The sequence below is a fragment of the Tasmannia lanceolata genome, unplaced genomic scaffold (assembly GCF_043159265.1).
Source record: "Tasmannia lanceolata isolate RefF3 unplaced genomic scaffold, GAP_Taslan_0.1 ptg000037l, whole genome shotgun sequence".
Classification (NCBI taxonomy): domain Eukaryota; kingdom Viridiplantae; phylum Streptophyta; class Magnoliopsida; order Canellales; family Winteraceae; genus Tasmannia; species Tasmannia lanceolata.
In genome coordinates this window covers 62,576,406-62,590,534 of record NW_027518714.1, presented here as the reverse complement: position 1 = coordinate 62,590,534, position 14,129 = coordinate 62,576,406, and the positions used below count along the sequence as shown (strand labels likewise).

Below are 14,129 nucleotides of genomic sequence, written 5' to 3'. Positions count from 1 at the left end.
TGCTCAAAGGAGCAAACCCTAGGAAAGCAAATGTGGTTCTAATGGACCGCTCTTCCCTGACCATTTTATGCTTTTACTCCAACTCTAATCTGTCCAAGAAAGTATCTTGCAGGCTTGCAGCAGTACGGGAATGATGCTGAACAAATGATGTAATTAATACCCAACTTCGAATTTAAGAAGCTCTCCAACATGTCGACTGTGTTTGTATTCAATTTCAAAAAGAGAATAAGCTCTTTAATAATGAGGCTTTTTATCTTCACCAAGAGCGACTGATCGAGGCCTTAATAGTGGACCATACAGCACACTGTTTGTAAAATACCATTGAAAGTCAAACTTGTTCCTTAGATTGAAGGATTCATCACTGGAATTATGAGCTCCAAATCAGTAAATGGAAAACAGTACACTAGACAGGTGATTTATGAGCCTAAGGAAGATGTGAACATTTGCATAGCAAGTGTCACTAGAGTTATTTACCAAATCAAACCCCATCAAACGAGCATAATAGAATCACAGTAATACTCAATTCCCATCATCAAAATTAGAATGCCAACTAGTCTCAGGTGGATAAAATCAAATAGCATAGTAAATGTTCACAACACAAACAGATGGCGTGCATGTGCCAGAAGAGAAACATATTAGAAATTCTCCTTGTTTTGGACCTCAGAAACAGATCCAATGTGGATGAAGTAGGAGATTAAGTCTCAGAAGTATTATAGAACAGAATACAAGGAATGAAATTCAAGGTAAGTAATGGGAGTGTTTCACTTACAGAACCATTTCAGAAGGAATCTCTTGAGCTAGCTTCCAATAAATTGTAAATTGGAATTACTGAAATGCTACGCAGCTTTTCGATCAAAGAATCGTCACCAGATTAGTCATGCAACAATGGAAGATTTTGACGCACAAACTCAAAAGAAGAACAGCAACATCCATGAGGAAATCAACCACACAACAATAATTTTCCTGAATCGTTTCTAGAAGTCCTTACACGGTGTGTGTGGGCGTAGAGTCTCCTATTTTTCTTTATAAAAAAAAGCGTGTACTATTTTTCAAAAAGTAGTGGGACCCATATCAAAGGATGATCCAAACCAATTCATTTGTTTGGCCACATCCATAGGATGATCCTAAACCTCATATCTATAGAGATAATTTTTGAAAAATACGTTCACCCACCACCCCGTATGTAAGATCTGGACAATAACAATCAGTGGTTTAGCTTTTCTTGGCAAACCCCAAATGTGACTTGTCCAAGACTGAGACGTAGTAAAATTCATCCATCTCCGTAAACTCTAACCCTCCTTTCTTGATGAATATAGAGAATGCTGCTCTTTTTCCTTGCTCACCATCCATTTAGGTCCTTTTAGATTTGAGATTTGAGAGTTGAGAGTTGATTTTTGAGTCCAAAACTAATCATCTGACTCAAAATTAAGCGTACGAAAGGAGAGAAAATTTTACCAATTTAGATAGAAACTTTACTTCTGAATATACCCCTCTATCACCGATCATACTTTGCTTCTGTCAACATTAAAGTCCGAGTCCTTCAACTTATAGATGTTAGGTCTGGGGTATGAAAATAAGTTAATAGTGCAAAGTGAACTGAACGTTTTGCTGAATCCGTTTCTTTTTTAAGTATTCGAGTCCAAGTAAGAATATGAGTCTTAGATAGATTAGTATATAGCCACATGCAAGGATGCTTGCACCGGTGGCTTTTTTTGTGAAATAAAAAAATTTCTGCTTTCTTCCATAGAAATTAACTAGTAGTTTTATCTCAGTCTACAGGGATTCCAAGAGCATCCTTCGTGAATTTGAAGTCCTACTCAATCGGTGGTTAATGTTAATCAAACCCCAACTCGTCCTTGACGCTTTTGGCTATGCCAATTGCTCACAACATTTCCCATGTGAACGAAAAGTAAATTAAAAAGGCCCTGTTCGTTTTTTATGTTTAAAGTTGATTTTGAGTCCAAAACTGGTTATTGGACTCAAAATTGCATCTAATTTTGAGTCCAATAATAAGTTTTGGACTCAAAATCAGTTCTCAAAATTCAAAACGAACAGGACTAGAAAATGAAGCACCATTTGCTATCAAGACTAATGGGCATGATATACTCTTCATTCCTGTGGAGTAGCTTTGATAACTAGCATCAATTACAGTGGTGCCTCAAAGCAAAATATTCTCATATGATGTTGAGAAAAATGTATATAACTACAGGTCACGCTAGCATGTCATATACTTCTCAATAAAAAAGAGTAGAACTCCTTGATACTTAATCTATTTCTTGGATGGTTGTCAATTTTGTACCGTGAGTTTCGTCAGGTAATGCTACATTAATATTTGGTGGACCTGCAGAAGAAAATGGATTTGGCGGCATCAAGGAGTTCTCACATTTGCAGTAGAGATTTGGAACTGGATCAGATATTCAGATTTCCAAATCAGTTTCTTTTTAAGCATTCGAGTCCAAGTAAGGATACTTACAAGCCGTTAGATCAAATTGAATGTCTAGATTGAGTCTTAGATAGATTAGTATATGGCCACATGCAAGGGCAACTTTTTTTCTGAAATAAATTTTTTTCCGTTTTCTTCCAGAGACTAGTAGTTTTGTCTCAGTCTACATGGATTCCAAGAGCATCCTTCGTGAATTTTAAGTCCTACTCTATCGGTGGTCGATGTTGATCAACCCCCAACTCATTCTTGACATTTGCGGCTATGCCAATTGCTCACAACATTTCCATGTGAACGGAACGTAAATTATTAAGGCCGTGCTCGTTCTGAAATTTGGATACTGATTTTGAGTCCAAAACTTATTATTGGACTCAAAATTAAAATGAAGCACCATTCGCTAACAAGACTAATGGGCATGATATGCTCTTCATTCCTGTGGAGTAGCTTTGATAACTAGTATCAATTACAGTGGTGCCTCAAAGCAAAATATTCCCATATGATGTTGAGAAAATGTATATAATTATAGGCCATACAAACATTTCATAAAATTTCCCAATGGAAAGGGTAAAACTCCTTGAAACTTATTCTAATTCAAGGATCACTGTCAATTTTTTATCATGAGTTTCTTCAGGTAATGCTACATGAGTATCTGGTGGACCTGAATAAACAAATGGGTTTGGCGGCATCACTAAGCTTTCCACATTCCCTTCCAACATCTGAACTACACTCTTCATTGAAGGGCGATCCACCGGGAGCATTTGTATGCACCTGAGAGCCACTATAGTTAGTTTTCTTGCAATCTCAGCATCTCCATCTTCCTCAATCCTAAGTCTTAATCCCACTCCTTGATCGAGTTGATTAAATACCCATTCTGGAAAGTAAACTTCGTTAGTGTTTTCTAAAGTAACATCGATGTTCTTCCTACCTCCAACCATTTCTAGTAACAACATTCCAAAACTATAAACATCTGATTTGTAGGAAACATTTCCAAAGTTTCGAGAGTACAGTTCAGGTGCAATGTAACCCATGGTCCCTCTAGCAACTTTCATGGATACAATACTTTGCCCCTTTGAACATAACTTTGCCAGCCCAAAATCAGATATCTTTGGATTGAAGTTATGGTCTAGCAAAATATTGTGAGGCTTAATATCAAAATGGAGAATGCGTTGTTCACAACCTTGGTGTAGATATTCGATTCCTCTAGCAACGCCAATTCCAATATCTAGAAGTTTTTCCCAGCCAAGCATTGTGTTTTTAGCATTTGCCGAGAAGATGAATTTCTCTAGCGATTCATTCGGCATGAATTCATAAATAAGTGCCCTCCTGAATCTGTCAGCACAAAAGCCCAAAAGGCGAACCACATTGACGTGGTGAATTCTACCAATGGTACCCACTTCATTAATGAACTCTTTGCCGTTACCACCAGAGTTTTGGAGGAGCTTTACTGCAACAATGACTTCATTGGGAAGCTTCCCTTTGAACACAGAGCCATAACCTCCTTGGCCTAATTTCTCCTTGAACTGATCAGTCATCTTTTTCAAATCAGCATAAGAGTATCTCGTGGGCTTTAGAGATTTGTAATCTTCCAAGAACTTTTCAACATCAAGTTGGTTTTCTATTTCTTCTCTATTAGATTTCCCTCTGTTGTAGACCTTAATGCCCACAAGGGTCGCTACTAAGAGAACAATGATGCATATGCTGACACCTGCACATATAATAGCATTAAAAACTCATTAAGAAGTTCCTAAGATACATTCATCTAGTGTTTCAACATGGCAGAGAGCTTTACCTATTACTATGCACTTTTCACACGGTCCTGCAAAAAAAAAAAAAGCAGAAAGTTAGGATCATTACACATATGTCTTCATTCATTACAGGCAATCCAATCCGTCTGCTGATCATGTATTTAAGCAATCAAAAGAAATTTTTAACTGCTAACATTAGATTCTGTTTAAAAAGGATAAAAACTGCAAATTCGATTGTAGCAACAAAGTAACTGACCAAAACAACAAATTCAATTGTAGCAATTCATTTGGCATGAATTCATAAGCAACAAATTCAATTGTCGTAAAAAGGTAAATGATTAAGTCCATGCCATAACCACAGTCCCGCTAGACACACACACACACTATAAAGAATTTCTCAAAAGTTCTCCACTTCTTCTAGGATCCCAACAACTAGAAAACCTACAAAAGCTAATGATTAAGGAAAGGTTTAGTTTCCAACCATGAGACAAAACTTTTCAAAGGTTTCTAAGTTACAATTAAAAGCCAAGAAAAATAAATTTCCCTCTAAATTTTGGTTCAACAAAATTCTAAAAGTTTTAAAAAGTCGAAAACCTCCACTAAAATCATATGGATGCATCACTTTGACTAGTTGGACTGATTTGATCCCATGTCCCTTAGTTGATAAACCTTTGAACTGTTCCTCTCACAATAATGAAAAGGAAAAGTTTAGCCGAGCGAACTTGAGATTTGAGGTGGAGAAATTTGATGAGAAGTATAGCTTTATCGAAAGTCAATATTCGAGATCTTCCTATTCAACAGGAACTATAGAAGATGCTCAGAGGGAAAGAAGCCTAAGGAGATAAAGGATCTTGATTGGGAATATTGTAATTTTAGGGCAGCAATCCACTTATCTCTTGTGAATTATTTGTAAGTCAACGTAAAAGCTTAGAAAGAAGTTTGAAGGCCTCTACATGATTCAAACTGACTATATCTCAAGAAATGATTCTATACCCTAGATAGACCAAAGAAGATATGTCAATCTCAATAAGGATTAGTTCTACACCTATAAAAAAATTAAGGGTGATACTATAAGACTCTTAGGTAGGATCAAACTTAGTATGCATTATGGGTCAATGTGGACATTTACAGATCTTCAAAATGTTTTAGATTTGAATAGGAATCTCATCTCTTTTGATTCATTAGACTCTGATCAGTATATAAAGAATTGAAGCGCACAGAGCAGGGCGGAAACTTCAAACAAACACATGGAGTGTTGAACAAAAAGGGCTAAAGGATTGGGAATTTTTGGCAGACGTATTAAAAAAAATAATGCTTCCAGGCCCGTTACTAAGTCTCTTTGCTTAAGACAATATTCGCCCCACCAATTGAAGAATTGATGTGTGCAGGGATTCCACGAATTTGCCTCCAAAACACAATGAAACCCAGTAGTTTGACTACCAATATCTATAGACGTTATGCACAAAAAAAAAAGGCCTGAAACACCATCGAATTAGGCAACTCTGTGAGACACGGATTTCTGTTTCTACAGAATAACAGATAACCAGAGAAAGAAACAGAAATGGAATATAAAGAGAGCTTAGAAAGCCCATTGAAAGAGTGTAGAAGGCCATAGAAATTCCAAACTTGGTGATCACCACTTGGATTTTCAGATTCTGTTCTAAATTGTGGATTTGTGATCCTTTTATAGATCTTTGGTGCCTTTTCAGGTTGAATTGCACACTTTAAATGCACCTGGTCAGTGTGGGATGTAATCTGACCGTTACATTTTTCATAATTTTCATTCCCCTACTTATTCAACACACTTTCAAGTGTTGTCATGGTTGGGGTAGATGGTAAAACCATTTCTGAGAGATGACAGACTTCTCATTGTGTTAAAATTAATCACGTGTTGGCAAAGGACAACATGGTATCTTGCCAATTTACAACTTCCAATTACAAGTAATATGGAGGCCATCCCCAAGAATAAATTCATTTGAATCCTTTTTTCTGTTTGTTTTTTAATCAAAGTTCATTCGAATTCAGACCATTGTAAGGCCCTGTTTGTTTTGGATTTTTAATCCAAAACTGATTATTGTACTCAAAATCAAACATAATTTTAAGTCTAATAATCAGTTTTAGACTCAACATCCAAAACGAACAGGGCTAGGAAGGCACCTTGTTGAGCAACAGTAGCAGGGATGCAGAAGAAATATAGGGCGCGATAAAAATAATAAAAAAAGAAACTAAATAGAAGAGGAGAATACCATGAGTTGGTGGAATGGGGAAACAAGTGAATTCCTCACTGGTTATGTTCTTGAATCCACATCTTCCTCCTCTTGCTTCACAATCACTGCATCGAGGCGCGTCCCACATGAGATCAACACCACCGTTCAAGAGGTAAGGAGTTGGAATAAAGACGGTCTTGATCGGTTGGCAAGAGATTGGCAACCCATTCAAGGAATTATCCCCAGATCCATAAGAAACTTGGTATTGGGAGCCACTCAGGCATGGAACGGGAACGTAAGCAATATCAACGGAACAATTGAGAAATGTATCGCTCTCGAGAAAATAAGTGTGAGAATATTGAAAAAGAGAAGTGGAGAGATTGAGATTGAGGAGTAGGCTCTCGATGCAATTCTGAGGGTCGAATATGGTTAATGTTTGTGCCGTATAATTGATGTCTCTCACGTAAACCTCTGTTGAGTATGGGAGACTGAGGATAGTGTTTTTGCCTTTGCAGAATATATCAAAGTTTGGATAGCCACAGTGCTGAAGCTGATGATCTTCTTTCAATCTGAAAGGAAATCGAATTTCAGGGCCATGGCGACTGCACTTCTTGAAAGCCAAAGGTGGGCAAACATCGGGTTGAGAAACTACACTGTCCAACAAAATGAGGGGTAAGAGGGTGTTGCAGAGCAAGAGCGAGATTGGGTCTGCAACTAGGTTACCCATTTCAAATTTCGGATGAACTCTGGTTAGCCATATTTTGTTAGCATTTTTCGACTTGATAAAGATTCAAGACTTTGACTGACTCTTCTTTATGACATGACAGGGAAACCCACCTTGTTAAAAAAGAAACCCACCTTGTTAAATGGGTTCGAACAGAGCTCTTATTTATGACTTCATATTCATTTTATATTTTTAAATCCGAATTTTTAATAAAATAAAAAAATAAAAGAGAAGACTCTTCAGGACCCTTCAATTCCTAACCGATCTAGAACCATTCAACACCAATAACCCAATTAAATAAGAGAAGATCCTTTTCCCGGCCATCCAAGTCTGACTCCTTCAGCACCAATAAGTCAATAACCCAATTAAATAAGAGAAGATGATTTTCCCGGCCTTCCAAGTCTGACTCCAATAATTTTTATGGCAACCATAATCTGACTCAATCCATACCTTCTTTATTTTTTTTCTTCCTCACAAGAGCAAGCCTTAGGAGAATTGCCTCAAGTTTTCTAGCACATAAGTCTCTGTCTTTTGTAGAATCAAAACACCCCTTCCTTTTTCCTTTCTTTTGCCTTCATCTCTCGTTATGAAGAGCAAATTCCTTTCAATCGCAAGATTACCCTCTCTTCTTCCCATCTTCTTTTTTCTAGTTGGTAGCAACGCTATTAGAGATGATTGCCATTCTACCTGTGGAACTCTTCAAAACATCACCTACCCATTTCGCTTAACCACCGACCCTAAGGACTGTGGGGTAACCCAATACGAGCTAGCTTGCCAAAACAATCGAACCTTTTTGTATCTCAAATCCAGCAAATATTACGTTGAAGAAATTTTGTACGAGAAGCAGTTCATCCGACTCGTAGACTCAGGTCTACAGAAAGATAATTGCACTTCTCTCCCTCTCCATCCTTCGCCCATAGATAATCTCCGAAATGACGATCCATACCAATTTCTATACAACACAGTCCCGTATCCGGAGCCTATTATTATTTTATTCGTGAAATGTTCAGTTCCGATGACTAGTAGTCTGTATAAAGCTACTAAATGCTTCAATACCTCTGTTCAAGATAACTTGTATGTCATCGTGGATGATGCAACACTTTCTGATCTCCACACTTCTTGTAAGGCTGTACTGAATATCCCTGTCCTTAGAATGCCGCGGGATACTGAAAAAGAGAATTATTCTAAGATCCACGACTTGTTTCTGATGGGTTTTGAGCTCTCTTGGAAGGAGTATCTGTCGTGTATTGATCCAATGGGGAAAGGGACTCCATGTTCGTTGTACGCTTCACATTATACAGTGGCACTGGTACCCTACAAGTGGCGTCCGGATGGGAGCCCATGCACTAGTACTTGCAGAACACCAATTCAATCCCCTAAATGTGAGTACTCTGAAACTTATTTAAAGTGTTTTAACTGCTAAATATATCAAGGGGAAAACACTTTCAAAACTACTTTTTTTTCTTATGGGCAAATTGGGGTTAGGCAGACCTCGAGCAGGTGTATTAGATAGAATATAAAGAGAACAAAGATTACAGAGGGGGCCTGAAGCGGGGCCAAGATAAGAAAGATACATCAAAGAGAATAAACAAAAGAAGCAAAATCCCAAAATCATATAATTGCAGTAGGACAATTGCATTTTCTTCAGCATCATATATTGCAAACCACCAACCAGCATCAAATAGAGATCTTACCAGTAGTGCATTTATAACAGAGCTTTTGAGCTTCCCAATATACCAGAGTACTGAAGCATTAGGGAGAAGAAATCTCCATGACTGGAGAGAAACCTTTTTGGGTGAAATCCCTTAAATTTCGGCCAAAATTTCTGGGGAAACAAAATTTCAAATTTCGAAATTTCGACCAAATTTTATACTGTTTCGGGTATATGCCTGATTTCGGTTTCGTCCTCCAATGAAATCTGAAATTTCGGAAATTTAAAACTTTGGTCATAATGCAAGACACATGTACAATGAAATTAATGGAATTAATGGATCCTTTTGGGTAAGCTTAAATTCCAAGAGCACACGTGTTCTACAATTTGACCGGTTCACTTAATGGTGGTAACCACCATGCCTATTTCAACTCTGTGGGTAATATCAATTAATCTTCTATTGATAGATGTCATGAGATTGAATGATCATATCCGAATGAAATAAAACCCTTGCAATGTCAGATATGCTTTAGCAAGTTTATTTTCGCCCATGCCTTTTTCCTTTTTTTCTGTGCCAACATCAACTCTTAAGAGTCTAGGCTTGCAGAAGAAATGAGTGGGATTTTCTTAGTTTCATAGAAAAGATACAAGTGGAATTTCTAGATCAATGAGTATAGAGTGTTGAATGCAAAGAAATGAATTGTGCTTGCATTCTTATTCTTATATTAATTGCATGTTGAATCATGCAGGTTTCTTCTTCCATTTTATACCGTGCCTCATCTATGGTAAAACTTTCAGATGGCCTTCTCTTTCTTGTGTGATTTTCTTCGGAAAGTGTGAAGCTTTTTTCTATCTATACTCTCATCCTTGATGACTTTGTTGTCTCTTCTCTCTTTTTATAGCTCTCCTCTTTTACATGCGGCATGCTATGTGGTATGCGATCATAGGTAAGATCACTTGACAATCTAAATTACAATTATAAAACCATGCTTTCATTATCGTATCTAACATATAGAATCTCTATGTGAAGTTCTCTTGCCAGCAAGAACATTAATTGGGGTGATCTGCGTGGCTATCTTCTTGGCATATAAGTTACGAACCAGGCATATTTGGATGGATGACACAATTGAAGAGTTCTTGAGTAAGCATAGATGTCAAACGCCAACAAGATACTCTTATTCGGATATTAAAAAGATGACCCAAGGTTTCAAAGAGAAATTAGGCCAAGGAGGCTATGGCTCTGTGTATAGAGGAAAACTCCGTAGTGGCCATTTGGTTGCGGTAAAGATGTTGGCCAACTCAAAAGGTAACGGGCAAGATTTTATGAATGAAATTTCTACAATCGGAAGGATTCATCACGTCAATGTGGTTCCACTCATCGGATTCTGCTCAGAGGGTTCGAACAGAGCTCTTATTTATGACTTCATGCCAAATGGGTCTTTGGAAAAATACATTTTTCCTCAACAAGGAAGCATTAACCCTTTGAGTTGGGAAAGGACGTACCAGATCGCAATAGGAATTGCACGAGGGATAGAATACCTGCATCGAGGTTGCGACATGAGAATTCTTCATTTTGATATCAAGCCTCACAACATTCTTCTTGATGAGAATTATATACCGAAAGTTTCTGATTTTGGACTAGCTAAGTTTTATCCGACAGGAGCAAGCATTGTGTCAGTCACGGCCGCAAGAGGAACCCTAGGATATATGGCCCCTGAACTATTTTATAAAAATCTCGGGGGTGTCTCTTACAAGTCCGATGTCTACAGTTTTGGTATGCTTTTAATGGAAATGGCAGGGAGGAGGAGCAATTTTAACGAAAAAGTAGAAAATTCAAGCCAAACTTACTTCCCATCATGGATATATAACCAGATTAATCAAGGAAATGATATGGAATTAGGGAATACTACTGATGGTGAAACAGAAATAGCAAAAAGGTTGATTATAGTGGCGCTATGGTGCATACAGTTGAAGCCTGCAGATCGTCCTTCAATGGGCAAAGTGTTAGAGATGCTAGAGGGAAGTATCGAGCTTCTACAAATACCACCCAAGCCTTTTCTATCTTCGCCAACACGAGCGACTGGTGAAGATGATGCAACAGAAATGGATTGCATGGGATCTTCAACTATTTCTGAATATTGGTCAGATTCCCAAGATCAGGCAGAATCAAGTCTCTTACACGTGTGATAGATTAACTGAGGATTGTTTTCACGACAACATGTAATATGTGAGGATAATGTTTTCTATGTAAAGTGCTGTATTTGTATGCTATCCCGAATATGACTCGGGTCATAGCCAAAGCTACACCTTTGGGCTCCGCACAAATGATATGTATACATGTGTAATTGAGGCTCTTGATCAAATAGGGCATCATGGGAGGACGCATATTGTCTTAGTCCCATGTGAAACAGATATCACATCCGTAAGATTAAGGCTTGCCTGTTGTAGTAACACCCTCGTACTCTATTAGTGAAACTCTCTCTGTCTCTTGTGGTTTGGGGTTTTCTTGAAAGTATTCTCTCCAACAGCCGAACTAGCGTGGTGCCTATCAAGTGATGATCGCCAGTGTTTCATTTTTTTATTTTTAAATCTGATTCTTTTAATCAAAATAAAAACACCAATAAACCAATTAAATAAGAGAAGATTCCTTCCTGCTCTTGCACTCTACCTTGTCCTACTCCGTCAAGATAATTGAAACTTACTTGAAGAGTTTTTTATGCTAAATATATCAACTACTGCTAAATATATCAGTGGGAGTACACTTTCAAAACTGGATTACATTTTGGTGAACAAAACTATCAATAAAATAACAATAACTATGTAGTGAAAAATGTGATAAAGCATTTTAGGAGAACGACATGCAATACTTTTTGAGTTGCTCTAAAGTTGAAATTAAGCTTTATTTAGATTGACCTAAGAGCTAAAATTGATCATCTAATAATGATTAGGACTAAACTAAGATTTTAAGGGTTTTTTCGTTTACACATGAGGTTTTGGGGAACGTTTTAGGAGTTTAATAAGTAGTTACAAATCTTTTTTTCTGTGTTTTAGGTTCTAACCTACGCTAGTTGTGATTTGATCAAAGGTAAATGGTATTTGAGCTCAGATACCGTGCCCCCTTTGATCAAATCTATTGTTTTTTGATCTCTCTCTAGCATTGTTTGTAATTATCTACTAGATTGTTTGTATTATTGTTCAATCTATTGCATTTTTTCTATTTTTGGTGGATTGCTAGAAGTTTACTTGCATCAGTAAGACAATATATGAATATCCTTTTGGTGTCTTATTACAGATTTTAAATAAGTTTTTGTGTTACCAGTATTTTCTTACATTTTACATGTATTACTATATGGGGGCGCGGTATCTGAGCTCAAGCTCAGATAGGCAGTTATAAATATCAGTTGTTGCATATTGCTATATTCTTTTCTTTTTTTTGGATGGGGTTAGCGGGGACCCCTACCGATTTATAATATTGCTCTATTCGTCTATCAGTTATAAATATAAGTTGCTACATATTACCTAATATACATTGGATAAGTTGCTGACAAGTTCTTCATAAACTTTTCCGAGACTATGATCTTTTATTGTAAGAGCCAATAGATAAATCCTAAAATATACTAAAACAAGAGGGCGGAACAGGGGAAGTATCATCCCTTGTTAGTTTCTCAGAAAAGATACAAGTGCAATTCTTAGCTCAAAGAGTTTAGTGTATTGAATGTAAAGAAACAAGTGTGCTTGCATTCTTATTCTTATATCAATTGTGTGTTGGATCATGCAGGTTTCTTCGATTTTATACTGTGCCTCGTTGATGGTAAAGCTTTCAAAAGGCCTTCTCTTTGTTGTGTAATTTTATTTGGATAGTGTGAAGCTTATTTTCACCTATACTCGATTTTCATGACTTTGTTGTCTCTTGTCAATTTTTCCAGCTCTCCAATTTTATATCCGACATGCTATGCTTTATACAGTCAAACGTAATTTCACTTGACAATTTAAATCGCAATTTAAATCGTGCTTTTATTATAAAAATCTAATGCATAGTATGCATCTGGTTCTCTATGTGAAGTTCTTTTGCCAGCAAGAACAATAATAGGTGTACTCTGCCTGGCCATCTTCTTGGCATATAAGTTACGAACCAAACATATTTGGATGGATGCCACAGTTGAAGAGTTCTTGACTAAGCATAGACATCAGACACCGACAAGATACTCTTACTCTGATATTAAAAACATGACCCAAGGTTTCAAGCAGAAATTAGGCCAAGGAGGCTATGGCTCTGTCTATAAAGGAAAGCTCCGAAGTAGTAGTCTGGTCGTGGTAAAGATGTTGGCGAAGTCAAAAGGTAACGGGCAAGATTTTATAAACGAAATTGCTACAATTGAAAGGATTCATCACGTCAATGTGGTTTGACTCATTGGATTCTGCTCAGAGGGTTCAAAAAGAGCCCTTATTTATGACTTCATACGAAATGGGTCTTTGGAAAAGTACATTTTTCCTCAAGAAGGAAGCATCCAACATTTGACTTAGGAAATGACATACCAGATCGCATTAGGAATTGCACGAGGTATCGAATATCTGCATCAAGGTTGTGACATGAGAATTCTGCATTTCGATATCAAGCCTCACAACATCCTTCTTGATGAGAATTATATCCTGAAAGTTTCGGATTTTGGGCTAGCTAAGTTTTATCCAACCGAAAAAAGCATTGTGTCGGTCACAGCAGCAAGAGGAACCCTAGGATATATGGCCCCTGAACTATTTTATAAAAATCTTGGGGGTGTTTCTTACAAGTCTGATGTCTACAGTTTTGGTATGCTTTTAATGGAAATGGCAGGGACGAGGAGCAATTTTAACGCTAAGGTGGAGAATTCGAGCCAAATTTACTTCCCATTATGGATATATGACCAGGTTAATCAAGGAAATGACATAGGATTGGGGAATGCTGCAGAGGATGAAGAAGAAATAGCAAAAAAGTTGATAATGATGGCGCTATGGTGCATACAGATGAAGCCTGCCAATCGTCCTTCAATGACCAAAGTGTTAGAGATGCTTGAGGGAAGTGTTGAGCTTATACAAATATCAGCTAAGCCTTTTCTATCTTCTCCCCCACGTGTGACTAATGAAGATGATGCATCACAAATGGATAGCGTGGAATCGTCAACAACTATTTCTGAATTCGGGTTACAAATGGATAGCATTGAATCGTCAGGGACTATTTCTGAAATTGGGTTAGTTTCATAAGATCACACTGAATCAAATCGCTTACATGTGATAGTAGATTAATTAAGGATTGTTATGATGAGAACATGCAATATATAAGGATAATGCTTGGTATTAAGGATTCTCAAGGCATTTTTGCGTCCTT

The 14,129-nt window shown here is 37.3% G+C and overlaps 2 protein-coding genes and 1 pseudogene across 2 annotated transcripts; 2 read left to right on the top strand and 1 right to left on the bottom strand.

Annotated features, from left to right (window-relative positions):
• Positions 1-2,915: 2,915 nt before the first annotated feature.
• Positions 2,916-7,229, bottom strand: LOC143862671 (rust resistance kinase Lr10-like). The gene is made up of 3 exons (XM_077373745.1): positions 6,432-7,229; positions 4,230-4,256; positions 2,916-4,145 (listed from the first exon to the last, which is right to left on the bottom strand). Exons 1-3 carry the CDS (start codon positions 7,117-7,119, stop codon positions 3,022-3,024), a joined length of 1,839 nt encoding a protein of 612 aa, XP_077229860.1. The 5' UTR covers positions 7,120-7,229; the 3' UTR covers positions 2,916-3,021.
• A 148-nt stretch (positions 7,230-7,377) lies between these two features.
• LOC143862669 (LEAF RUST 10 DISEASE-RESISTANCE LOCUS RECEPTOR-LIKE PROTEIN KINASE-like 2.4) lies at positions 7,378-11,262 on the top strand. Its single transcript, XM_077373742.1, has 4 exons — positions 7,378-8,498; positions 9,517-9,552; positions 9,670-9,714; positions 9,798-11,262. The coding sequence occupies exons 1-4, from the start codon at positions 7,703-7,705 to the stop codon at positions 10,952-10,954; spliced, it is 2,034 nt and encodes a 677-aa protein (XP_077229857.1). The 5' UTR covers positions 7,378-7,702; the 3' UTR covers positions 10,955-11,262.
• Positions 11,263-12,557: 1,295 nt separating this feature from the next.
• Positions 12,558-14,005, top strand: LOC143862672 (rust resistance kinase Lr10 pseudogene; annotated as a pseudogene).
• Positions 14,006-14,129: the final 124 nt, after the last annotated feature.